The 25,469-nt window shown below is 38.5% G+C and overlaps 4 protein-coding genes and 1 non-coding gene across 5 annotated transcripts; 2 read left to right on the plus strand and 3 right to left on the minus strand.

The window, feature by feature from the left end:
- Nucleotides 1-68: 68 nt before the first annotated feature.
- Nucleotides 69-16,820, minus strand: LOC115629584 (ATP-binding cassette sub-family D member 3). The gene is made up of 8 exons (XM_030526077.1): nucleotides 16,441-16,820; nucleotides 4,327-4,439; nucleotides 3,957-4,147; nucleotides 3,796-3,893; nucleotides 3,247-3,710; nucleotides 1,581-2,016; nucleotides 1,342-1,516; nucleotides 69-1,280 (listed from the first exon to the last, which is right to left on the minus strand). Exons 1-8 carry the CDS (start codon nucleotides 16,551-16,553, stop codon nucleotides 867-869), a joined length of 2,004 nt encoding a protein of 667 aa, XP_030381937.1. The 5' UTR covers nucleotides 16,554-16,820; the 3' UTR covers nucleotides 69-866.
- Trnav-aac lies at nucleotides 2,236-2,308 on the plus strand. The gene has a single exon. It is a non-coding gene; the product is annotated as a tRNA-Val (tRNA).
- Nucleotides 16,821-17,201: 381 nt separating the features above from the next.
- On the minus strand, nucleotides 17,202-19,269 carry LOC115629558 (FAD-linked sulfhydryl oxidase ALR). The gene is made up of 4 exons (XM_030526049.1): nucleotides 19,111-19,269; nucleotides 18,436-18,801; nucleotides 18,128-18,366; nucleotides 17,202-18,058 (listed from the first exon to the last, which is right to left on the minus strand). The coding sequence occupies exons 2-4, from the start codon at nucleotides 18,790-18,792 to the stop codon at nucleotides 17,896-17,898; spliced, it is 759 nt and encodes a 252-aa protein (XP_030381909.1). The 5' UTR covers nucleotides 18,793-18,801; nucleotides 19,111-19,269; the 3' UTR covers nucleotides 17,202-17,895.
- Nucleotides 19,270-19,400: 131 nt separating this feature from the next.
- On the minus strand, nucleotides 19,401-21,459 carry LOC115629557 (beta-parvin). The gene is made up of 5 exons (XM_030526048.1): nucleotides 21,306-21,459; nucleotides 20,754-20,843; nucleotides 20,423-20,694; nucleotides 20,176-20,360; nucleotides 19,401-20,110 (listed from the first exon to the last, which is right to left on the minus strand). Exons 1-5 carry the CDS (start codon nucleotides 21,424-21,426, stop codon nucleotides 19,675-19,677), a joined length of 1,104 nt encoding a protein of 367 aa, XP_030381908.1. The 5' UTR covers nucleotides 21,427-21,459; the 3' UTR covers nucleotides 19,401-19,674.
- Nucleotides 21,460-21,704: 245 nt separating this feature from the next.
- On the plus strand, nucleotides 21,705-24,381 carry LOC115629582 (histone acetyltransferase KAT8-like). The gene is made up of 2 exons (XM_030526075.1): nucleotides 21,705-24,175; nucleotides 24,243-24,381. The coding sequence occupies exons 1-2, from the start codon at nucleotides 21,751-21,753 to the stop codon at nucleotides 24,260-24,262; spliced, it is 2,445 nt and encodes an 814-aa protein (XP_030381935.1). The 5' UTR covers nucleotides 21,705-21,750; the 3' UTR covers nucleotides 24,263-24,381.
- Nucleotides 24,382-25,469: the final 1,088 nt, after the last annotated feature.

Below are 25,469 nucleotides of genomic sequence, written 5' to 3' on the forward strand. Positions count from 1 at the left end.
TGTTAAATATAATTTACAAATATTGCAATGAGTTCAATACACATGGCTGTGTGTGTGTGATTACGCGCGTGTGTGTGTGTGTTGTTTGATGTATAATTTTTGTGTGCTTTTCATTTTATGATTTACATATAGTTCGTGCATACATACATACGGGTATGTATGTATATATGATCGTATAAATTTACTAAAAGTTCGCTATATACTCATTTATCATTTATATTTTATGCATTTTACTTTACGCTTAAATATCTAACACCAACTTCTGCTCAACTCTTTGCCTAAGCTATTAAGGGGGAGGACTAACAAAATTAAAGCAGAGGAACAGCTTGTTGAAGGAAGTATGTAGGTTGGTATGTAATCAAAAAACAAATCACAAATTATGCAACAAATAATATGCCACACTTGTCGGGGAAAGCAAAAGGCCATATCTATATACACGTACATATATATGTAAGTGTATCAATTTGTAATTATATATGTACAGTGCACTGCGGAAAAGATAAGAACGAAACTAAAAAGCTGAATTGAAAGCTGCAGGGATAAGAATAGTTGCCAGCACCAAATGTTCACAACAAATAGCAACCAGAACTACATACAATATATAAATATGTACATATATGCATATATATATATATATATATATATATATATATATATACATATGTACATATAGAAGTATATAGGTGTGTATATTTGTATTGATCGTAAACGCTTAGAGCAGGCCTCCAGATCTAGCAATGCGCTGTAGAAAAAGGAGTTGAGGGGGCGTGGCATGATTGAAATGATTGCAAAAAGCTCTGACTGATTGCCCTGCAAGAACAACTACTGCACTGGAAAGGGAGCGCTCAGAACGCCTTCACCTTTTTTTAGGAGCCGAAATGCTCCTTCTCCTGATCGATTGGACCGAACTCGTAGCTGCCACGTCCATCAAATTGCAAATAGTAGTCGTGGTGCACCCACAACGATTTGCGATGCGAGACTGTGAAAAGCGTAATGCCAGCCTCACGGCAATAGCTATACATCTTGCCCTCCACATCCACGGACACTGCGCTCGTGCACTCATCTAGAATGGCGAACTGCGGACTGTGGTAGAAGAGACGGGCCATGGCAATGCGTTGTTTCTCGCCGCCGGACAAAACGTCGATCCAATCCTCAATGGCATCTAGACCATTCTCGCGCTGCTCCAAATAGGTAAGTTGCACAATGTCTAGATAGTGCATGAGATCCTCATCGGATTTTCCCAGGCGACGCATGTCATCGCGTGTATGGGGATAGATAATCTAAGTAATAGAAAGACATTGTTAGCTCGGTCAGATGCAAAATATCGTTCCTGATAGTTACCTGGTCGCGCAAGGTGCCCAGCGTCATGTACGGACGTTGGGGTATGTAGAAGAGCTTGCCGCGCGACGGCTTCGTCACCTTGCCACCCCACGTGGGCCACAACTCGCCCAGTATACGGAACAATGAGGATTTGCCACAACCATTGGGCCCACAGACCAAAACATTCATGCCCGATCTGTTATAGAATGGAGATGGAAACATGAAAAGCGAACCCGCATCGTCATGCTGAAGCTACTTACTTCACTTCAAAGGTAAGTTCATTGAGCAGCACATCGCCATTGGGCGTGACCAAGGGAACTTGCTCAAACTTGATGATGTTGTCAGTGAAACACATGATACCCTTGTTTGGTCCAAAATTATTCACCCCATCGCCTCCCGCACTGCCGTTTAACGTTATGCTATTACCATTTACCATGGTGCGCTCGTAGGTGCCCTTATTGAGATCACTCAGCACCTTGATGAGCTCCGTCATACGAGCCGTGAAGCCAGCGAGGCGCGACATTTCGCGTCCGGCCAGCACCAAACGACCGATCGCCTCGGCCAGCTTGACCAGCATCCGACCGTAGGTGTAGTAGGCCTGCAGACGCTGACCGCTGTGCTCGCCAGACAACAGCGGATGGTTTTCGGCGAAGAAGGGAATAGACACGGCGTAGAAGCCCACAATGGAAGCAAAATCTGCAATGAAGAACATCCAGTTTAAATTCGTCAGTACATAGCCCGTTTAAAGGCAACTCTCAAAGCAAAGAGTAGTATCTATCGGTTGGCCTCCAGTTCGTCGGTTTCGCGCGAACACCCAATACTACATACTTACTAAAGGGTATTGCTTGCCTACTCCTTTCGTTATGTTTATCAAAAACAGATAGAAAGGCTCTATATTCTCACATGTCTCCAACTGTTTCCGTGGTGTAGCGGTTATCACATCTGCCTAACACGCAGAAGGCCCCCGGTTCGATCCCGGGCGGAAACACATGGGATGATTTCTTTTACTACTACTTCCTATATAGATATATATTATCCATTTTCTAATAAAGCCGTGCGCTTAAGTAGGCACTTATTTATTTATGTCGTTTTCCCTGAATTTAAGATTTGATTAGAAATGGGAATATCAATAATTTTAATTTTATTCTAAAAACAATATGTTTTCAGCTTACTCTGAAACTTATATCTGCCAAATCTATGAGAAGTTAGTGCTGTTGAATCGAACCATTACTCTAAAAAAAAATCTGTTCAACTGTAAATATCTTCAGACAAATAATACTCTCTATAGCAAATGAATAACAATATGTTCACAGTATATAAAAAACCTCTGACTAATTCCCAAAAATAGCTCATTCTATAAATAGAAATATTGGGAAACGGGTGAAGCCCAATAATAATAATAATTTGTAAATGATATAATAAAACAATGGAAGTCTTTTCACTTCTATTATCCGTTTTAAGAAAAGTGTGTTACATAATTGTGGAGACGAGAAGATAAACGAGAAGAAATAATTCTGTGTACTCCTCACAGAATTTGTTTCTTATACTCTCGTATTAATTTCTAATAAAAATTTGTATTCTTTATTGAAAATAACGTGCGATTTGGATCATGGGAACCCTTAAACTCTGTCGGATCATAAATACTCTTCCCTTTCTTCATAAATAGTTGCATGAACGTATAGTTTAAATGGAATATGTGGTTTGTCTGTCTTTGATTCCCCTTTCTCCATCAATCCGTTGGGCTGCCCAGATTGGCTGCTATTGAAATGATAAGTCGGGGTTCCCTGCCTGAACACATATTTCTGGCTGGTAATCAAAGCAATATTTAAATTTCATATCTGTCCGTTAACCCAGACCAGATCTAGACACAGTTCGATTCGTGGGCCTATGATTAATTTTATACCTAACTATATGCTAGCGACTTACATTTGCCGATGATATTGTCAATGATACCCATGCTGACGCGGAACTCAAGGAACTTGCGCAAATGTGAACGGAGCTTGGAGTAGCTGGCCAACAGCGTCATTTTTTCGCGAACATTGCCCTGATAGAAGGCAACCTCCTCGGAGTTGGTGATGAGGCGACTATTCACGTAGCGGAATTCGCCCTCCAGCTTCTGCTCCTCAACCGTCAGACGGCCTGTGGGTCGACGTAGTCGAGTCAAAAAGACGCCCGCAAACAGCAAGTAGAGCATCAGTATGGAAGGTGTTTTGCCGCCCAGATTGACCGTCAGGCGATAGACATAAATGAAAATATCTAGTACAGGCTTACTAATATTGGAATACAGATCTGTGGCGCTTTCGCAAAATTTGTCAATGTCCGTGGTCAGCAGTTGATCAGCGTTGGCTATTCTGTTATCCAGATTGGACATTTTGTAATATGTGTAACCACTGGCGACCAGAGAAGAGACAGAGAAAGAGCAGAAAAGAGGACGTTAGCTGAACACTCGAATAGTTCTGATGATCATTAACTCACTTCAGGTATTGACTGTACAGATGGTGGGTTAGATTTGTGCGAAAACGTAGCTTCAGCTCGCCCAGACTCCATTTCAAGATATTCGTGACCACTGAAATCTGTAAACATATAGAGCTTGCATTAGTTTTTGTTGCATTTGACAAATATAGATATATATTTACCGCTGGAAGAGCCGCCAAATATTTAAGCAAGGCTGTCTTAAACTTGGACTTGTTCATATGTATAATGGTGCTTTCAACAACAGTGGCATTCTGTATCATCCAAATATCGCTGACGGAACGTCCGATGAGTGCACCAGCTATAAGCAGCAGAAGGCCCGTCTCAACGCTCCAAAAGCTGGGTATTAGAATGGCTTTAAAAAAAAAAAATAGGAAAAAAGGAAAACGTTAAAGAACGACGTTTAAACGATTTTGGTCGAGCATGGAATACAATTCCCAAGTATCCTCTAAAAGTTTAATTAGAAATCTAAACTCTTCTAGAATCAATAGCGTACTCCCGTACCACTCTTTAAAATGTGACTGCAATACTTACGCAATAGCTTTCGCAATTGTTTGAAGAATAACGAGTTGACATGCGCCTTGCTCGCCTTTTTGTCCTTTTTCTCGGCAATTGTGTATTGGATTTTGTCCTCATAGCCTGGTTTTCTGCAATAGTTGTAATAATTAGTATTGGTATTAATAAATAAATAAACAAAAAAAAAAATTATAATAAAAACATACTAAATCTTAATGACTATAGATAATTCGAAAAGTCATCGATCAAGTCTTCGAACCGTACTGTACTTGGCGTTTATCTTGGCCTCAAGGGGAGAACGAAAAAGAAAGAAGTAGAAATCTGCAGTTTTATTTCCCCTCATATACTTATTGACTATACTATATTGCGTCTAGACATTGGCATGTATTTTATTTTTACCTTGATAAACATTCCGGCATTAATAACCTAAATGCGGATGCATTTTTGCCATTGCACAGTCCAGTCAGATGTCCAGTCAAAGTACAAAGCTTAGGGTCTTATCTGAACCAATGGCGTTTCCATCGGGTTCGACGTCGGTATTGTTGGCCACCATTGAAAGATGCTAATTGGCCGTGACTTGCGTAATGCTTAATTTCTATCAAAACGGTCTCCCCTTCTGTCCGTGTGGCGTTCTCTTTTGTATTGTTAGGCAAGCAAGCTCCCAATGTTGCTGTTTGAGCATTTCTAATTCTTTCATTGTTTGTCTTGTTTGTCGCTACGAATGTGAAACATGTGTTCGCGTCCATAGGTCAATCGCATCAATATCAAGTAACGAAGTAGACGCGCCAGCGCCGACGCGTTTAGATTACATTTGTCTATGGTTGGCGAAATCAAAGGTCTCTCACATCTCGATTCACTTCAACCGCTATATAGCGCTGGACTAGATCATCCAGACTGATAAATATTCAATTATATATAAGTGCATTACAAATAATGTCTTATCGGCAATCCACACGGTCTGCATACACGATAACTATGTACATGTACATACTTAGATGTATAAATGTTGGGCTCATTGAACCCACAATATTAACATACTACCCACCGCTGATTCATCACTATAAAAATCGTGAGGGGAAACTATTTGATTTCGAGTGAGGAAGACAAAAGCTTGGGCATCTACTGTATCTGCCAATGTTTTGTTTTGACTTGACAATTCGACATTATCACTTATCAGAGTTGGGGATCATCACATGCGCATTTTAGTATTTACATTATAGAGTACAAACAAATTCCATATTGTCAACACAAATGGCCTGAATCGTCAAATTTGTACTTTGCCCACCACTTCTTTGCTTCAATATTTAGATGCTTAACTTTTATGTTTACCAAAGAATTCAAACATTCATAATAAAAATGTATAAATAATCAGCATGATGAGTCAAATTTATATCGCGGTGTCCGTCTGTCTATCTTAATCACTACCCCACCCACAGTTTAGGACCTATTGATTGAAACTTTGCACCGAGGCTTTTTTCTTGATGGACACAGATAATATTTGGCACATGTGTGAGCGACCAATCAGATCACTATATCATATATGTGGTGTCATAAAAACTATGTTATTTACTGAAACTGTTATATTGAGAATACTATCGTTATTCCTAGTGGTTGGGATTAATTCCGGGTCGCGGTAGGTTGCCCCGAATGTCCAAATGTAAAAAAAGGAAAGAAATTATACTACGAGCATAGCAATATTTATTGTTCGCGGCCCATGAGGAATAAAATTCAGTTCAGAAAAAAAGGCACAAACATATAGTATGTAGACATGCTATATGATTTATCTCCTCGTGTTGAGTGAAATATATATCAAAGTTGAGTAGCGTATATGACTTAAGTATTTATATTCTATTTGAAGAAAACTTTGTATACTTCAACTACGAGTACAAGTTCGAACAGTTTGTTTTTCCCATGAATATTTACAAATTGTTGAAATGTACATTTTTAGAACTGAACACAAAAGTCGTATTCGTAACCCCGAACACCCCTGTTCACAGATGATGGTTAATAAATTAACCTATTATATCTATAACAATATTTAAATCAGTTGAGTGCAGATAGCAACCCACTCATAGCTCGAACCATTTGCTCATGACCATAGGTACGGCTAACAAGCACCATACATAGGTGCCAAATTATATTTCTAATGTTTGATGCTGCGGCTGTGAGTTGGTGATAGTTCTCCAAATCTTTCTGACTGGTTTAGTAAGACTGAGACAACTGTCTGGCTGCTTCACCGTCTGAACATTTCTTGTTGAGAAACAGCGCGGTTTTTATGGCTGTTGAATTTTTTCTATTTTGCTCTTTCGACTTTTGTTTTTCCTGTCTCCACCAATTCGTTGATTAACAAAGCGCAGGAAAGAAGAAAAAAAAAAAAACACATAAAAAAGACTACGTCAGATATTGTTGCCGGCATTTCTTCAAGACACAACTAATATGGGCGCTGGCTAACATGCGAAATTGTTATTACTTCTATGAGTTTGTATGTGTATTTGAATATGCTCGTAAGTATGAGGAAATAATTTATGTATTGGCATGCCGCATGTATAATTTGTTTATGAATCTGTTTAAATAACAAAAAAAAAAGAAGAAGCACAAGCGTCGTTTTTTCTTTTGCTTTTTATTTTTGGGTGCAAAGTTCAGTGAATAAGTTTAACTGATTTAGTTTTGATTGTTGTTTCTGTTTGTTGTGTGTGTGTGTGTGTTGTTGATATTATTATAATGGCTGTGTCATTGTGTATGCTTTGCTTTTATCGCCATGAAAGCATCATCTTTCCACCGTAGTCTTCGTCCGTTGCCGTATCTATTTGTCTATTATCACTGATAAAAGGCAGTCGCATTCATTATCTACATGCTTGCAAAAAGTTTACGTGGCTTTATGGTCGGACTTGGCTGCTCGGCTGCTTGAATGGTTGGGTGCCTGACTGCTGTTCAAATGTGAACAAAGCGATCAGGCGTCATTCCGATACTCTGGCAGCACATTGTTATCGATGCCGTCTAATCGATAAGTGGCTGAGTTCAAAAGTCCATTGCGTGGGTAGTGGGGGCTAAGCTAACATTTTTTTAGTTGCTAGGGCCAAATCCAAGCGATTTGTTAATGCACTCAAATGAGTCGGCAAGCTGGCAATTTCACGCCTTAATCCCAACAAGAGGGGGTTGACTTGGCGATGGTGTCGGCTCGGCACTTTAAATTATTCAAATTGTAAACTTCATTTTGATTTTATGCATGAAAATTAGTAAATTATATATTAGAATTGGGCAATCAAGCGTCAAATGAGCACACTCACACAAGCACTGGTGTATGCACATGTCGGGCACTTAAATTCGACAATTAATACGCCAGCGATATGATTAAGATTTATCACAAAGTATACCTATACCAATATTAAATTGACGCGTGGAGTTAAATTCGATTAGCAATAAGTACTTATATTTATATGATAGTCATATTAATGATGTTCTCAAAAGCGTAAATTAAGCATACAAAAAAGGTTAATGCGAATATCATTTACGTTTGCGCTATGTGCCTAAAAAGGTGTGACAGACCTTATGAAATACGGATTAGTTAGTCGTTTACAAAGGTTAAGGTTCAGATAAGCTTTATAGCCACAAATCTAATTTGAACATAGTATTCCATTTAAAAGAAAACACCTATATTTTGTGATTGTGGAACAATTAGAATTTAATTCTTAATGTTTACAAGTTATTAAATTTGTTCGTTTCTTCTGAATAATTCATCCTCTTATGAATAAACGGAGAAACTTCGCGTTATAAAGTTTTGTTTTTTTACAAGAATCAGTGAAATGTGGAATGTCAAAACAATGCAAAAGGCCACTCTAACAAATTTATAAGAAAACAAGTAAAAAAGCTAAAGTCGGGTGTCACGACTTTGAAATACTCTGTACATATGTTTACAATAATTATAGAAAATAAAAAAATTAAGAAAATTAACAAAAACAAAATTTGATCGATTTTACCTTTCTCGGTATTCGAACACACGTAAAGGGTGTATAATTGCACATTTACATAGCAATTACGTCTGTGTGAGTGTATGTATACCTATGCGCGTCTATTCGTGTCTGTGTAAACATGTGTGCAGTCAACCAAAGCACCAGCATCAACAACAGCCGCGGGCAGCGCTGCAGCAGCAAATATATTTATGGCTATAACTTCTTGTTAAATCGGTCTATCATAGTGAATCTTGGCACACGGACACATAATAACCAACTGAAGGTATTTCTAAAATTTCAAGAATTACGGGAGTTAGAGAAAATCGCGATTTGCGGAGGAGAGGGGGGAGGGAGGGAAATTCCCAAAAAATACATTTTCTGCGTATTCACATAAGGCATCTGGGACTGAAATTTGGTGTTCCTAGGTCTTATAGTCTCCGAGATATAGGTTATTATACGAATGGAAAATCGGGAAAACCCCTATAGGGGGGAAGTAGGGGGGAAATTAAAAAAAAATAAAACAAACTCGTATAGAATACACACATAAGGCATCTTTGTGCAAAATTTTGTGTCTCTATCTCTTATAGTCTCTGAGATCCAGGTGTTCATTCGGACGGACAGACAAACAGACAGGGCTAGATCGACTCGTCTTGTCACGCTGATCAAGAATATATATACTTTGTGGGGTCTGCCACGCCTCCTTCTGCCTGTTACATTTCTCAGCTCCCGCAAACCTAATATACTTCTGTACATTTCATGTACAGAGTATGATAAAGTGAATAATACTATAGCATTAAAGGCCACAAAATATTTAAACTGAAACAGTTCCATCTCATATTTTGTTTGTTTTCAATATAGCATCTATCAAAGAAGATTTATTGTCATTTAAAAAAACTATCAGGAGACCTTTCCAGAGAGATATACTATACTTGAAAGCAAAGAAATACCGCCCCACTGTTTATGGTCATGTAATTAGAGCTCAGAATATCTCTTGAATAAGGTTTACTTTTCATCAAATTAAATCGAAAAAACCCAATGGCACAAAACCATAAACTATTTCTTATAAATTACTATACCATAACTTTAAAACTCACAGAATAACGCATACATTTGGGACAGCTGGTCTAGTTTTGATTAATCATCCTGTAGAATCCTTTCAGGATTAATTCAGAAGCCATTCAAACCGAAAAATCGGAATACAAATTCTGAAAGTCTGTTTTAACGCCCTTCGATTCACATACCGTCTACATACTACCTAATTTTTGTTATTGTTTAAAATTACTCGATCTACAATATGTTGAATTGCCTTGCCTTGCTGGCCACATATACTTGTAGGGTGTATTTATGAATCACATTCACATTTCGGTCACACGAGATCTACCATTTTTGTAAAATCTTCAAAAATATTGAATTGGATGCGGATACTAGCTATAAGATTAATATTTGATTAGTATGTACATATAGGTTAAAAAAACAAGACTGCTATCCAAGATATCTCTGGAGCTGTTTACTTTTTTTTTAGTTTACTCTAATACTAGATCTACACATTGTAATTTATTATTATAATTCATCACTGTAATTAATGTAATTATCAAATTATAACCATTTTTTATGATATACAAGAATTTCTTAAGAACAGTTAACTATACTGCTGATATAGTAGTTATAGATAATATGGGAAAATCACTAAGGGCGGGAGAGTAGTGGGTAACGAAACTAATACACTTCCTGAGAACCGTGTTCTAAGATAGACCTACAGACATTGCTATAACGATTCGTCATACTGATCATGCATTCGCACTCACCTAGTATACCCTTTGGGGACTGGGTATAAAAAGTCGATTATTCACAATACTAGACTTGCGAATCAAGTATTGTGATTACCTGAGGCTATTTATATATATGTATATACTTGTGCCTACATACTATATGTACGAGTATGTTGATGAGTGATAACAAAGTGCAAGACAAAATTAACATTGATTGGCAAATGTGTGAACTCCACGAAAAATCGAAAACAAAGCCAACCAAACCGTTGTCATATATGTTTTTGGTACGTTCACACATGCATACAAACATATGCATACACACGGATGCATGCATTTGTATATAGCTATTACATTGCATCAGTAAAACTCTCCCGCAAGCCATTTGCCAATTAAACAACTCACAGCCAACACCATTACCCCAGGCACATTATTAGTAAACAGGTTGGCAGGCAGTGTACGGGAAAGTCCACAAACATATGTCCACATTTTTAAACACAGGAAGGATACAAACACATACCAGTATATGTATACAGTTGTTAACAACTAATTGGAAACCAAAATTCAACTCTTGCATTTGTGATATTTACCAATACTATGGCTGACCTAAGGGTATATTATCACAGGTTTTAAATTCTTCCAATATCCCTTTTGAAAATTAGCACTGAATTCCACATTTCTTAGCGACGTACACTTTATAAAATTAATTTTTTAGCCGAGTTGTGCGAATAATGCGTGGAAACAATTTCGCTTTTCTATTTTTGAACGTTTTATTCCAAAACTAAAGTAAGTTTTTGTTGTTTGTGCTTATTAAAAAGGTCCTCAATCATGGGGAATGACAGAAGTTGTACGCCAGTCATGAGCAAATCAATCCTTCTTAAACTCCAAAAGAATTGTATGACGTTTCAGGCTATTGCAACTGTATATTGCTGTAGGAAAATTGTTTTTAGTGCTTTTAACCATTATCGAAAAACTCGCGAAACAGCAAATGTTCTACACAAAAAAAGATCTTGTCAAACTTCGAAACGTTCGGATAGCAAGATTGTATTATGGTAGAAAAAAATGCGAGCCAAAAAGTAGCAAAACTTAATACAACTGTTGTCAAGTATAGTCCAGGCAAAATAAATATTTGAGTGTTTCTCATAGAATGGAGTTGGTCTCATATTCCTCATCGAGAGAACTCTGACAAGGAAGAAGTAAGTAGATGTATTGAGTGATGTCTTGATAGCATATGCGAATGAAAAAATTACGACTGCTTGGGCCTGTAAGCACGATAATGGCCCAAAACATTCGGCGTGTCTAACAAAATAATTTTTAGACACAAGTTCTGTTAGGGTTCTTGAATGGCAATCGTGCAGTTCTGATCTAAATCCCATTGAGCGTTAATGGAATGACATTGCAAAAGGCATTGCTCAACTGAACAAAAGAAATTTAGATACATTATTCGAAGAAATCAAGAAAGCATGGTCGACAGAGGTGCAAGCACCTTATAAGGTCAATTAATTGTCGATACAGCGCTGTTTTTAAAACAGAAACGTACTATTAAAGATATTTGCATTTATAGATTTTGTTTGTTAGATAATATTGTTTGAATTTTGTCCTTTCTATTATGTACATTTTCGATGTTAGTTGTCACACTCAAAAATAAAATATTAAAACTGCTGACTTGAACTTAAAGTTGAGTTTTGTGAAATTCATACATACATATGTCGAACATTTAAATTTTGTGTAAATCTTTCAGTGCGCATTACGAATTTTATAAAAGAAATTAAGAAAATCACAACCAATATATTTGTTTCCAATTAGTCGTCAACAACTATATATGTATATACGAATATTTGCTTTTCGCCTTTGAAATTGAGTTAATCTGCGGGAATGTCAAAGTTGCGGTTCCCATACCTGCAGCATATTGCACACTCTTGTGAACTGAGGAGAGCTATGGAGGACGGGTGCCCCGACAAATGCAATATTTCTTTAATAAGAGGGGAAGAACTATGTGTATATATATATATTGCCGAAAGTACTATAAGGACTGGGGGTCAATAGTTTTGGTGTGACGATTCGCTCCAAAATCAGCGCAGGGCAAGTGTGTTTTTGAAAAGCATGTTTAAAAAAACACAATTCATTAAAATTATAAAAGAGCTTTTACCACTAATATTGACTTGAAAATGCTATTTTCCTTGGTACGCCTTTTAAGTTTTTCCATTTTTTAACAAGAGCAGAATAAAGTGAAGTAGAGTAGTGTGAACCAATGTTGCTGGGCCATAGCAGACCTTAATACTAACTAACTCATAATTATAGGGTAGAATATAAATGTGCTTGCATTGGTAAAAAACACAAACTATAGATTAATTTTAACACCAACTACTGTGTTACCTAACACTAACAAGTGGCGAATATTGATCATGTATTAAAATATATACGTGACCATATCAATACAATAATGGAAATGCGATTTGCTGTAGTTAAACCAACTTGTTTTGTGGCTTTAAAGGTCAGCTAGTTGGGTAAGACAATAATCGAATATGAGGAATTCGCTTTTGAAGGCATGCATTGTTGTTATTCCCCTTCGAGCAATTAACTGTTTGCGTCTTTATTGCATTTCCGAAGTATAGAAAAAATAAACAAACACCCGCGTGGCAAAAACAAGCAAATGGAAAAAGTATTAATAACGAGTGAATGCATTAAGCATTTTTGCAAGACAAAGCAAATTTCAGCCCACGCCACAAGGCCCATGTAAGCATCCAAAAACAAGCGCCCTCGAGCCAGTCATAAAACTATGGCTGATAAAAACATGTGGCCGAGATTACTTCAGATCAAAGTACACATAAAAAAGACCAACAAATAAAATTCTGCTCTCACATACTCATTCGAACCTACCTGTATCATTCAATAGAAATGAAATTCTGCCATTTCGTATAATTTTCTAAAGCATATCAAATTATTCTCTTAATTTATAGCTGGGCATTGGAATGTGGCGGTGATCTACATTAGCATGGCTACGTAAAAACGTACATAAATATGTGCCAAAGAGTTTATAAGAGTGAGTCTTTTCATTTAGTTGGGGGTATTTGCTCCAATTGTGTCTATATACACAGTTTGGTTATAGGTTGGAGTTGAATAGAACCAATGTTACCGAAGTAAGCACTTTTTATTAATCATGCGTTTTGATAATGGGATACCTTAGTATCATTATCATTAAATGTACATATATATAGAATTTAATTGAGCAGTGCATATTATTACTGCGAATTTCTAACGGAGCTGTCGTATATACATACATACCTACAATACATACGTACATTGTGGGATAAGTACATATGTAAATATTTATCTACTAAAATGCTTTTATATTCGTCGTTCCCACGGCAGGTTTATTAAAAAATAGTGAAACATATATACATTTAAAGGCCGTGCTATTCGTACGAATCTGAGAAGTTTGATGGCTCTAGAGTCTAGACAGAGACGAATAGAAATAACAGCGATTATTAGCATCTCGTCTGCTCACTTGCTATATAAGGTTAATGTGCAACAATAGTCAGAATTAATATAATTTAGTTGCCATGCTGTGCGCTTCTCTTCTATAAAAGATTTAATTGAATGCATGAGGTGCAGTTCAAAAATAAAATGAGAACCTTGAACCAGACCAAGCTAAATCGATCCAACTCGAACAAACCTTCACACAAGCTTTGCATTTTATACATATGTCGATTTTAGCTCTGAGATAAGATATAAACAAATATCGGCATATAGCGAACCATACAATTTTCTTTGAGTTTCTGTTGCTAGAGTCAATTGCGATTGGTTGTAAAAAATTTATGAGTGCCCGCATAGTGTGGACAGGGCCTACAAAAATAAATACAATAACAACAAAACAGCCTGCTAACTTTGCACAGTCACAGTTTTCTAGTCAAACACACGCTAGTGCGACTTTTAAGTGCTTAGCTGAACATAGCCACAACCTTAATCATTTATATAAACGTGGAAAAGTTAGGTAACCGGCAAACGATCGCCACAGTGGGCCAAATATTTGAACTTTTGCTCCACACTGGCCGCGGCTCAAAGTACACACAAGAACAACAAGAGCAAGAGTTGAGGTAACAATTGAAAGTGTTATAAATAAATCATTAACTGCATTGCGCACATTGAGCCAAGTTGGCGCTTAATTATAACTTCTAATTAATTCACTCGCTACACCATTTGCATGCACATCAGACAGGGCCACCGTAACTCTGTGCTGTGGCCAAATAACAGTTATAACACAAGCATAGCGAACACGGCGCCCGGCTGTTGCAACTCCGATTGGCAACTTTGCACAATTAGACAATTGGACATCCAACCAGCTGTTGCAAGCTGCACAGCAACATGTACAAATTGAATGTGCGAATTTCTGCCTACAGTATTCGCCAAAAGTTTTGAGACGAAGTGTCAAAATCGACATCTATAGCAGTACTGGCAATACAATACATTTGTGCTTGACAGCCTAAACACATTGATTAAAGCTGGAGCCACCAAACTTGATATGGTCGGACCAAAATGTCGCAGTAAATCCAGTTAGATATTATATATACATATTAACTCAATCATTACAGTGATGTAAAATAAAAGGAGTTTTGAAACTGTTTATGTATAAATTGACTAAATCAAATAGTTATGTCTGAACGCATCAATCACCCCAGCTATAAGGGACCTCAAATTTTATGACCTCTTCGATTGCTACTTCATATATTTTTGAATGTCCCCACAAACCCTCAAACCCTACAGCAGGCAACCTAAAAGTAATAATAAACATTCTAAAAAAATAGCTTATAGTTTTAATTTTAATAGAAGTAAATAATATTGTAAAACAGTTTTGCTAATATTGTTTAAAAATAAAACCTTAGGTACGAGCATATACATATGGATTGTACTTTAAAATTTACTTTTATTAATTTGTGATGAGCGACAAACGTTACATGAATATACACTTCGATCAGGTTCAAGGTTATCTTTAGGTATTACAAATCTGCACAGGAGCTCCGGCCGATATTTGATTAGAAAACACCAGAATGGGTAAAGAGAAGTTAGCTAAGAATTATAGCGTATTTTCAAGCACTGATTATATGTTATCCACATGGATATGGCCGATATAAGCGATTCGTCTCGCAATGTTGATCAATAATACATACATACATGCAATTTCAAATATTATTAAGATCTGTTACGCCTTCTTGAAATCATTTTGTACACAAGCAATAGCCTATCATTTGCATGGTAATGAAGATTTTCTGTAACATTTGATTTTATGGTTGTTAAAGTTATACGTAAAGTACGATAACTTCGATATGTTTGTTTCCCCCAGTCAATTCATAAAATCAACGTAGGTAAGAAAAAATAAATAAATAAAAACTTAAAAAGCTCCATTATTATTATTAAACGCAGCAGGGGGTAATGGACAATTACTGGGCACATTCTGTGATCAATTGCAGCCACTTGCACCATAATGTTGAGAAATAGTTGCTTCAGACTCAATGACCACAGCCCAACAACAACAACAACAACAAACACAAAAATTGCAAGGTATGTGTTGTTGTGTATTGCAAGTCAAAAAAGACCAAAAATAATGAGCAGCCTGACGTCGCAGTATATTCATTACATATAGTGTACCTATCTTGCAGTGGTCCGAGCAGCGTATAAATGCATAAATAAATGAATGTTTTTGTGTGTTTGTATGTGTTGTGGAGCTGTTAATTGCAAGACATTGCGCAAAACAGGCGCTCCACAATTGGGTCAACGACGACCGACTTAGTGGAAGCGTCCGTCAAATGGGTTCCCAGTCAATATCAGATCTGGCCAATAATCAGGTAGTTGTCCTTGAAAAACTCACTCACACAAGCTTCATGGAAAAGTGGAGGCGCTGACGATGGCCCTATTGCTGCAGCAACAGCCGCAGACGCAACCTATCAAATACGGAAAGTGGCAATAAAACAAGTTTAAGTCCCAAAATGACCAGCAACAGCGCGCCAATGACCCAGTGAAGTACCCAGCGACAACGCATCGTACGATTCGAATCAACAACGCTCACACACATATTTATATGCATACATAACGCACAACTATTTTTTTTTACATATATGTACATGTATATAGGTATAACATATATAGGGTATGGTATGTATAGAAAGATGTATTTGAAAGTGTGTGGAGCTTATGGGCTTATGTGCAATGTAAGTATACGATTCAAAAAATAAATAATAAATAAAATTCAATGTCAGACTAAACAGCAACAGTGCAAGCAATTCGGCTAAAAGAGACTACCTCCAATGTGTTATTATTGCAGAAGCGTTGTTGCTGCTCCTGGCAACAACTACTACATTTCACACATTACACTATAAATGAACGTGCGCAAGCATGCCACACTTTCACGCCTAACTTACCTTTTCTTGTTGGACAATTTGCCATAGGCAATTATCCAAAGTGCCGCCGTCATGCCCGCGACGCCGACGATGGCACTTTGATTTTGCGCTAATTTGCTTAAAGCCGGAGCCATCTTACTGACAACGTTTGCAGCACTGTTGGTAACTTTGAATGTCGTTTAATGCGGTTTTGGATTTGCGCGTTTTTATAAATTAAACAAAAGAAACACGCAAACGCTCTATTACACACACACGCACGTGGATATAGTAGTAAAATATATAACTTTTATTTGCTAGCGCGCAATTGCCGTTGTTGTTGATGTTATCGTCGTGCAAATCTATTGACAAAAGGTGTAACTGCAATTTATCATTTATACATATTATTATTACAGTAATATGCACACTTCCACTTATATTATAACTTTCCTATACATTTCTCTTGTATAGCGAACTTCACAAGAAAAAAAGACAGCAAGAATTTTTGTTGCTACCTCCGCAACGCGTAAAAACAAGACTGCGACCCGAGCCAATATTATCGATACTCCATAGCACCGAAAACAATGTTTCCGTGGTATCGCACATACCGATTATAGAAATATGAGCTTGAGGTGTGTGCACACTGGTCGAATGGCGGTCCAAAGTTTTTTCTTTCCATTTAAAAAGCTGGCTTGTATGCAAATCAAAATTAAGCAGCATAGATTTATTGTCAATGCGTTTAATGCGTAAAACCTTACATTTTACAAAGAAAATGCTTTAAAACTGCGATTTGTAACATAGTCATAAAGTTTATGAAATAGCCCCATAACTGCTATTTATGTATATCTTAAATGCTAAATTCTAATGTGCTTGTCTTATGGCTTATTCGCAGCTAACAGATAAGAAAAATCCGCTGTGAAAGGCAACCACGTACACATACATACTTATGTGTGAATGTAAAGTTATTGTGAAGTTTGCGGTCTGCGGCAATAACAACAATGATTCTTTTTTTTTGGCATTCCACATTCTTAACAGTATAGTATAATACACAGCAGATACGAAATTTAGTTTTTGAAATGCAGCTCGTTATGTTTTCATCATCTAACAGATTTTCAACGTGCCTCTGGCTTGACTTTTTTCAGCGCCGACCAATGGGTAAAGCAATGCTTAAGCTCAAACATGGATAAGAAAAAGGAAACGGAGCACAGGATTAAACGTAAACAATTACAATTTCATGGCGCTAACGAGGGCGTTAGGTCGTTCATTTAGGTGGGAATGACGTCTATGTTCGATGATGATATATAGTTTTGCTGCTACTATTGTAATTGGCGTAGCTGACGCCAAAAAATGTTGGACAACAATGGGAGCAGTTTTTCCTACTGGAGCGGGTAGTTAATGGTAATTATGATACTGTGATGATGAAATTCGATAAGCCGTGCAACTGTCGAATAATAATGTGGGGGGCTAGTATTATAAATGGACTATTCGGTCTATGTAGATCTAATCACAGGAACCATCTAACCAGCCATCGCGCCACCGCTCGTTCACTTTACTGCAGTCAAATAGTGGCTTTCCAAGCTTGTCATTCACTCGATTGTGGAACTTGCAAAGCCACATGGCTAGCTCCTTCTGCGAGTTGACATTGATCGGATTCACGTCTAAGCTGCATGTGGGAAAGAGATGGCATGATGTTAATAAGAAGAAACACATTCATAGTTAAATAAGCACTTACTCGCTGCGAAAGTCTTTGGCACAGTACTCGCAAGGATACAGACGAGAAAGCACTTCAAAAAACGTTTTCATATCTCGTTTCTCATTATCCGTCGGATTATCAGAGTAAAACGCGGCCATGGTATGGAGCAGACCCCACGTGGATATTCCAAGACGCACTTTGTCCAACGGGCAATCATCACGAGGCGCCACATTGTTCGCATTCACCGTTAATTTCTCAGCGACAGCCATGTGTTTTTCCTAAAAAAAAATAAATTGAAGAGTTAGAGGGGGCAGCAAGCCATGTGCTAGACTTTTATATGCACATACCTTTGAAGCTTGTGTATTGGATATAAGGCGCTGTTGCTTAGACCATGACTTGAAATCGTTGCAGGTGCGGCAATTATTCTCCTGCTTGTTCTTCCTATGCTGGGCAAACTGAGTTTCCTCAACCGGTGGCTCCTTCTCCTGATTCTGTTGATAAGCTGTCTTTGACATGGCGAAATTTATTTGCGGATCCCGCAGGACGCGCAATACGGTCTTTTGCAGGCGGCGTACAATTAAACGGGCGCCCTCGCGTGTTGGTGCTACTTTATTTTGATAGCTATGACGTCGAAATAATGTCGTTGCCGACTGACCTAATATGTTGAAACTGCGCTCAGCTGTTGTGAAAATCATAAAAAGCATGGTTGCCACCTTGGTACAATTGGTAACAAAAATGGTTCATTTTGTAGAAACTTTTTTAGCTCTGAGTTCTTGCAATGCTTTAGTTTATAGTTGTAGAGGTGTTGTAGAGTGCTATATTTGTTGTTTATTTATTGAGATTGTGATATAGCCAGCATTTGTAACTTTGTGCGCTCAACAAGTGCAATTTATGGCATGCGCTGCAAAATTGTAAAGTCTGGCAAGCTCTGTTACTATGAGCTTCAACTATTGTGAATTGTCAACAACACTGTAGAAGCAATAAGCACGGTTGTCAATAATTCGAAACCAATTGGAACTCACATGTGCAGATAGTCAAGGATGTATTTTTTTTGGGATGGCGCTTTAGCGTCAGCCACTGAATTTTGAAATCTGGTATACTGGATTAAAATAAATTCTGCTACTTATTTGGTCATTCACACCGAAAATGTTAAAATACACGATTTAATTTTAGAACGCGCAATGCCAATTTTACGAATCTGTATTTATTTTATTTAAAACTTCATTTCCGTGTGACATGAAAATAAAAACACAATTTCCAAAAGCATTGCCTACATTATTTGTACCGCCCAATTGAGGATTTAAATTACCCGTTTCGGGGGACCTTACAATAGTAAAGGCACATTTATTAATACACAAGGTAAAAATTCGTTTAGTAACAATAACGGTTTGGTACCATTTGACAAAGACAAGTTAACTAATGGGGAAAAGGAAGCGATAAGGTGGCGTTGGCAGATCCAGCTCAGACGGTTAGCAAAATTGAGAGTTAAAACTAAACATAAATAATCATAAACACATATGAATAAAAGAAAAAAAATACACACACATATATTATATGTTGACAACGATAGAACTTGGCATGCTACATCAGGCATAATCCCTAAATGTGGTGAACAAGCTGTAGAGCACTCGCAATGTTGACTTTAAGTCCATATTGACGATATCTTCAGGACGTGCCTTTGGCTTAGGCAAGCCTACGTCTTGCATCAAATCGAATGCGAATGCCACATTGTTAACCATCTGATCGACATCCTGGGGCGTTAAATGGAATTCGTGAAGCGGCACAAAGAAGCCTCCCAAAAGACCCATCAGCAGACATAGATAGACACCATCTCGAAAGTCCGTGTTCAAGTCGTTGATTTCGAAATTTAGTTTTGACAAATGCTTATTGACAAAGGTTATTAGAGACTTCTTCACGACAGCCAATTTGTCGGGTGCGCAATCGATGAGTGTATCGAATGCATCCTTTTCACAACGCATGCCCAAATCATCATACTCGGAGGTGATTTGCTCTTGGAACTTCCTTTAAAGGGATAGGGAAGCACATGAGACCCATATGAATTAAAATTGTACCATTTCGAGACTTACTGTGCATTCAACACGCCTCCGTTCTTTTCCGCAATGACCACGGTCACAAAGACATTTTCAGGCAGACGCACCGGAGCACGGAAGTGACGCACCAGGGCGACCAGCAGATGCAATATGGCCACAATATTCTTCGAATGTACACTGGCCACAGACCATTTGGGTATCTTCTGATGAAAGCCAAGAGTCTGCGGACAAAAAGGGGATCAAAATGTGATGAGGATTCTGGAATGCTGAATGGATTTCTCACATGATTGACGGCTTTCAGCACAATGTTTAGCTTCTCGTGCTGACCCTGCTCTGACTGTGTGACCTCGGGCACATCTAACTTTTTCCCCGTCAGCTTCTCCCAGAGTTTGTGCAGCACCTGTCCATCATACATGTCCTCGTCGAGCTGCTGGACAATGATGCGTTGCTCAGCCAGTTCGTCATTGATCCAATCGATAAGTATCCGTTGCAGCTTCATCACCTCCGGATCATTGATGGACTGAGGGTCAATGACAGCGCGTTGCTCGTGCTCGCCTGTAATTTACATTTATTACGCATAAATTCATTCATATGTGTAGGTGTGTGGTTCTTACGCAGGGCATAATCCTCAGGTGGTATGTCATATTGGTTCGGTGAGCCTGGCGAGTCGATAGCATATTTGCCCTCCTCTTGGATTTTTTTAACTGCGCACAAATGCAAAGGAAAAGGAAGATTAGTCTAAGAAAGAATAAAAGCATTGAGCGTTGACGTCATTGGCACTCTTCCTTAATAGAAAACATATTGGTTTATTTGCAATATGTGTGCTTGATTTGCGCCTACACGAACGCATTAACTCATACCTACCTACTACAGCAATTCAATCAAATTGTTTGCTGGTTGATTGTGTATGTATCATACACATGTTTGTGTGTATATTAGTGACGCAATGATTATAATTATAGGCAGGCGCGCACATCTGTTCTAAGAAACCTTGGGCAGATACACTTAAGGGCTTCCCAACAGTAATTTCTTACAACAGTTTGCAACTTCCCAATTGAACTATTCCTTTTGCATATTGCTCATAGCTGGAGGCCAGTATTTTATGCACTTTTCAACGTTAATAAATTGTCTCCCGATTTCACATCATTTTCACTTGGATGTCTCACCTTCTCGTGTACCACGCTTGCGACCCAATGTACTGAATTTGTCCCAAAAGCTATCTTCCTTTTCGCCCTTTTTAATTGTTGTGGGCGTATGTGGAGATTTGGGACGATTTAATGTTGACATTTTGCACAAACAAAGCTACTAATGTTAATTCTTGATTTAGTGGCAACAAACAATTTTTATTGTTGTTGCTGCCTTAAAATATAGTTCGAGTTGCCAGAGCGCAAAAAAACTGGGACTAGATATGTGCTATACTATTTCACAGCACTGTTATCGTAATCGGCTCTTTTGAGCGAGGCAGTTCGTCGTTCCGACCATTTCTAGAAGCATTTGTGTGTTTTTAGGTACAACCACAACATAAATAAGACGGTTGGGTGAATAGTGAAGTAAAATATCTCGTTACGTCCCGGATAAAAAAAACAAATCATCCTGAGGAACATATATAAAATGTCCGTCGCGGACTTGGAGAATATACGCGGCGATGAACCTATGACGTTAGACGGACAAAACAATTCGGATAACTATGCAATGGGAGGGCCACCGCGTACGCCGGTCCATGATGCGGCTGCGGAGCTGAATGCCAGCTTGGATATTAGCGGATCTACCGAGTCCGACCCGACAGAAAGGTCCGAGAAGTCTATCGAAAATAGGGACTCTGGTGATGAATTTGGCGGGAACGCAGAAACTCGAGTGCCGCGCGCCCCACGAAGTGACGACAGCCCCGTGTCTGTCGACATGACGACGATTGGGCAGCCACCTAAGCGAAGGCGCATAGACTCGCAGTCTAGCAGTGACAGCAGCAGTGCCTCCTCTAGCAGCGGTGAGCAAAGTGAATCAGGAACATCGCATTCTGAAGAGGGCAGCGAGGACGACGGAACCGAGGAGGGCACTGATGAGCAATCGCCTAATACTGTAGTGAATTTGGGCGAAAGCAGCGCCCCTGATGAGTTAAGCAAACATGCTTCTGGCACCTCGGAAGCTGTAGGTTCAGTTGAAATGGAAGAGGAAGCACATATGGAAGAATATTGCGGAGGTGATCCCGATATTGACGAAGATCCCGCCCTATCGAATGTTCCCGAAACACCCCAATCGCCAACCGATGATGGTGAGGATCTGGACCTTCCTACATTTATGCACGCACGATATGTATCTAATAAGTCAGAGGAGCACTTAGACGGCAGCCGGCCAAAGTCGCAGACGATTGTTAATAAGCAGGAGCAGCAACAGGACCAGCCAGAAATCGAACAAATTGATAGTAGTAGTGAAGAAGAGCCTGATGATGAGGAAGATGATAACGAAGAGGAAGGCAATAATAAAGAGGAGAATATACCCCCAGTCAAGCACACTTTTGTGCTCACCCCACGGGATCCACGCCAAAGGGTACGACAGCAGCCGCCATCACCGCCGCCACCACCGGCGCCCGTAAGGAATGAGCTCAACGAGGAGATTGAGAGCATTTCAAGTACAAGTGACGAAGGCAGTAGTACCGATGAAGACGACAACGAGCTGGACAGCACCTCAAGAGAAACCATCACAGCAACGGAGACGACAGATGCCGAGGGTGACGCGCCGTTGCAGCAAATCGATATCAACGAAAACCCGGAAAAGATATACTACATTCGTCGCACAGACGGCACCGTGCATCCTGCTCACGTGCTCCAACAACGCTCAACCGACAATTCTTCTGTACCAAATGAGTATTACGTGCACTATGTTGGTCTTAATCGTCGCCTGGACGAATGGGTTAAACGTCATCGAATTTCGGACAATCCTGATGATTTGGGTGGAATCACCGCACCTACCCAGCCCGGCACTAGTCAAGCTGCCGTCGTAGAGCGACACAAGCGTCAGCCTTACAAGGATTACTTTTTAACGGCGAACGAGAATCAGCGCTATGACTATAGTGATCGCAAAATGACACGATACCAGAAGCGACGCTACGACGAGATTAATCATGTCCAAAAAAGCTATGCGGAGCTAAGCGCCTTACAGGCGGCAGTGGAGAAGGAGCATCAGTCCATCACCAAAATCAAATATATTGATAAGCTGCAGTTTGGAAAGTATGAAATCGTTACTTGGTACTTCAGCCCCTTTCCTGGTGAGTATCGTAATGCGCAAACCCTTTATGTTTGCGAGTATTGTCTGAAGTACATGAGGCTAGAAAAGAGCTATCGCTACCACTTGCAACAATGCACACGTCGCCATCCACCTGGACGTGAAATTTATCGTAAAGACACTCTTTCGATATACGAAGTGAATGGCAAGGATGAGGCGCTATATTGTCAGCTGCTTTGCTTGATGGCGAAACTGTTTCTTGATTACAAGGCTCTCTACTTCGACATGGATCCATTCCTATTCTATATACTCTGCGAGATTGACAAGGAGGGCAGTCACATTGTGGGCTACTTTTCCAAGGAGAAAGTGTCCTTAGACAATTACAATGTGGCATGTATTTTAGTTCTTCCACCACATCAAAGAAAGGGCTATGGAAAGCTCTTAATCGCATTCAGTTATGAATTGTCGCGCAAGGAGGGTGTAATTGGAAGCCCTGAACAACCGCTTTCGGATCTTGGCCGGCTGAGCTATCGCAGCTACTGGGGCTACACATTGCTGGAGCTAATGAAGGAGTGTCGCTCGTCATCTCAGAGCATTAAAGAACTTAGTGAACTCAGTGGCATGACAACCGACGACATCATCTATACGCTTCAGTCGATGAAAATGATTAAATATTGGAAAGGTCAGCACGTAATCTGCGTGACGCCCAAGACCATTAATGATCTGCTTCAGTTACCACAATATAAACGACCTAAGTTGACAATAGATTTGGACTGCTTGGACTGGAGGCCCCATAATAGAGTTCATCCAAGGCTGGGTAAGCTTATCCCTCATAGTATTATCTCAATGGCTTCGACTAACATCTACATTTCTATTCGTTACAGGCCTTCCGCCACCACAGTAATACCTTTAAAGTTATTTTTGAACATAAGTCTAGCATAGTTTTTTTTTTTTAATTTTTTTGTTCATAAAGTTTAATGTTATAATATACCATACATACGTACCTACATATGTATAACTGTATAACTATTGTGCGTTTAATTTTGAATACATTGTATTTGTTTGTTTTTTTTTATTTTGTTTTTACTAAACTAAAAAGCCCTTGTAAGGAATTCGAATTCTGGGACTTATGTAATTTTATTTGACTATCCTTCGCGTTTTGTAATATTAATATACTATGTGTTCATACAATGGCTTCTGCTAAATTGCTATCTTACGTGAAATTTTAAAATTTTGAGAAGCTGTTTGTATTATAATTAAAAGACCATACTAAGTTACAAGTAGAGCTCAACTCGCAGCTGAATTTACAAATATTTTTTGTGAAATATGTAATAAATTTTCATGAGCTTGTACCGCTTACACCAATACAAACGCCTGATCTATCTATCTCGCTTACATTCGTGTCCATTTTAAGTAGTGAATTGTGGTCCCACTTATATGATTAAATATATGGCATACATTTCGACACTAACTAGTATGAAACGTACGCTCTTCTAGCACAATAAAATATCATATTTATATACATGTGTACATGTGAATGTAAACTTTAAAGGATCGGAGTTGCTGCTAGCGTTTTTCTGTTAATTACTTGAATTTATAATTGGTTAACAAAAACAGTTTGAATGCTCTTTTTAAATGAAGCTCTACATCTGCAAAAAAATTATATTCTGGTAGAATTCTATCAAGAACTTCCTACTACTCTTGTACCTTGCAGAAATTATAAAGAATTAATAAAGAAATATGATATTGCTTTGAAAAGTTTAAAGTATTTAATAAATAATATTTTGGATTATGGTTCTCATTCTGTTAATGTATTAAACATGGTGTATATTTTATTATAAAGCTTGCGCAGTGGTGTATATGATGTATATGATAATAATAAATAAAATTTCTCCGCTAATAGCATAAGCATTTTTAAACGGAAATTGAATGACGATAGATCCCAGCCCTGGTTACCGGTGCGTGAGACTTCCCAATACTGGTTGATACAAAGAGAAAATTTGATATACTGTTGATTAGTGTGTGTTAATTGCATTTAGAAATTAAAAGCGAATTTTGTCAAATAATTTCTATTGTTGTTGCTGCCATAAAATATAGTGCGAGCTGCTGGA

This window comes from Scaptodrosophila lebanonensis, unplaced genomic scaffold (assembly GCF_003285725.1).
Source record: "Scaptodrosophila lebanonensis strain 11010-0011.00,11010-0021.00 unplaced genomic scaffold, SlebRS2 tig00000159-arrow-arrow-pilon, whole genome shotgun sequence".
NCBI lineage: Eukaryota > Metazoa > Arthropoda > Insecta > Diptera > Drosophilidae > Scaptodrosophila > Scaptodrosophila lebanonensis.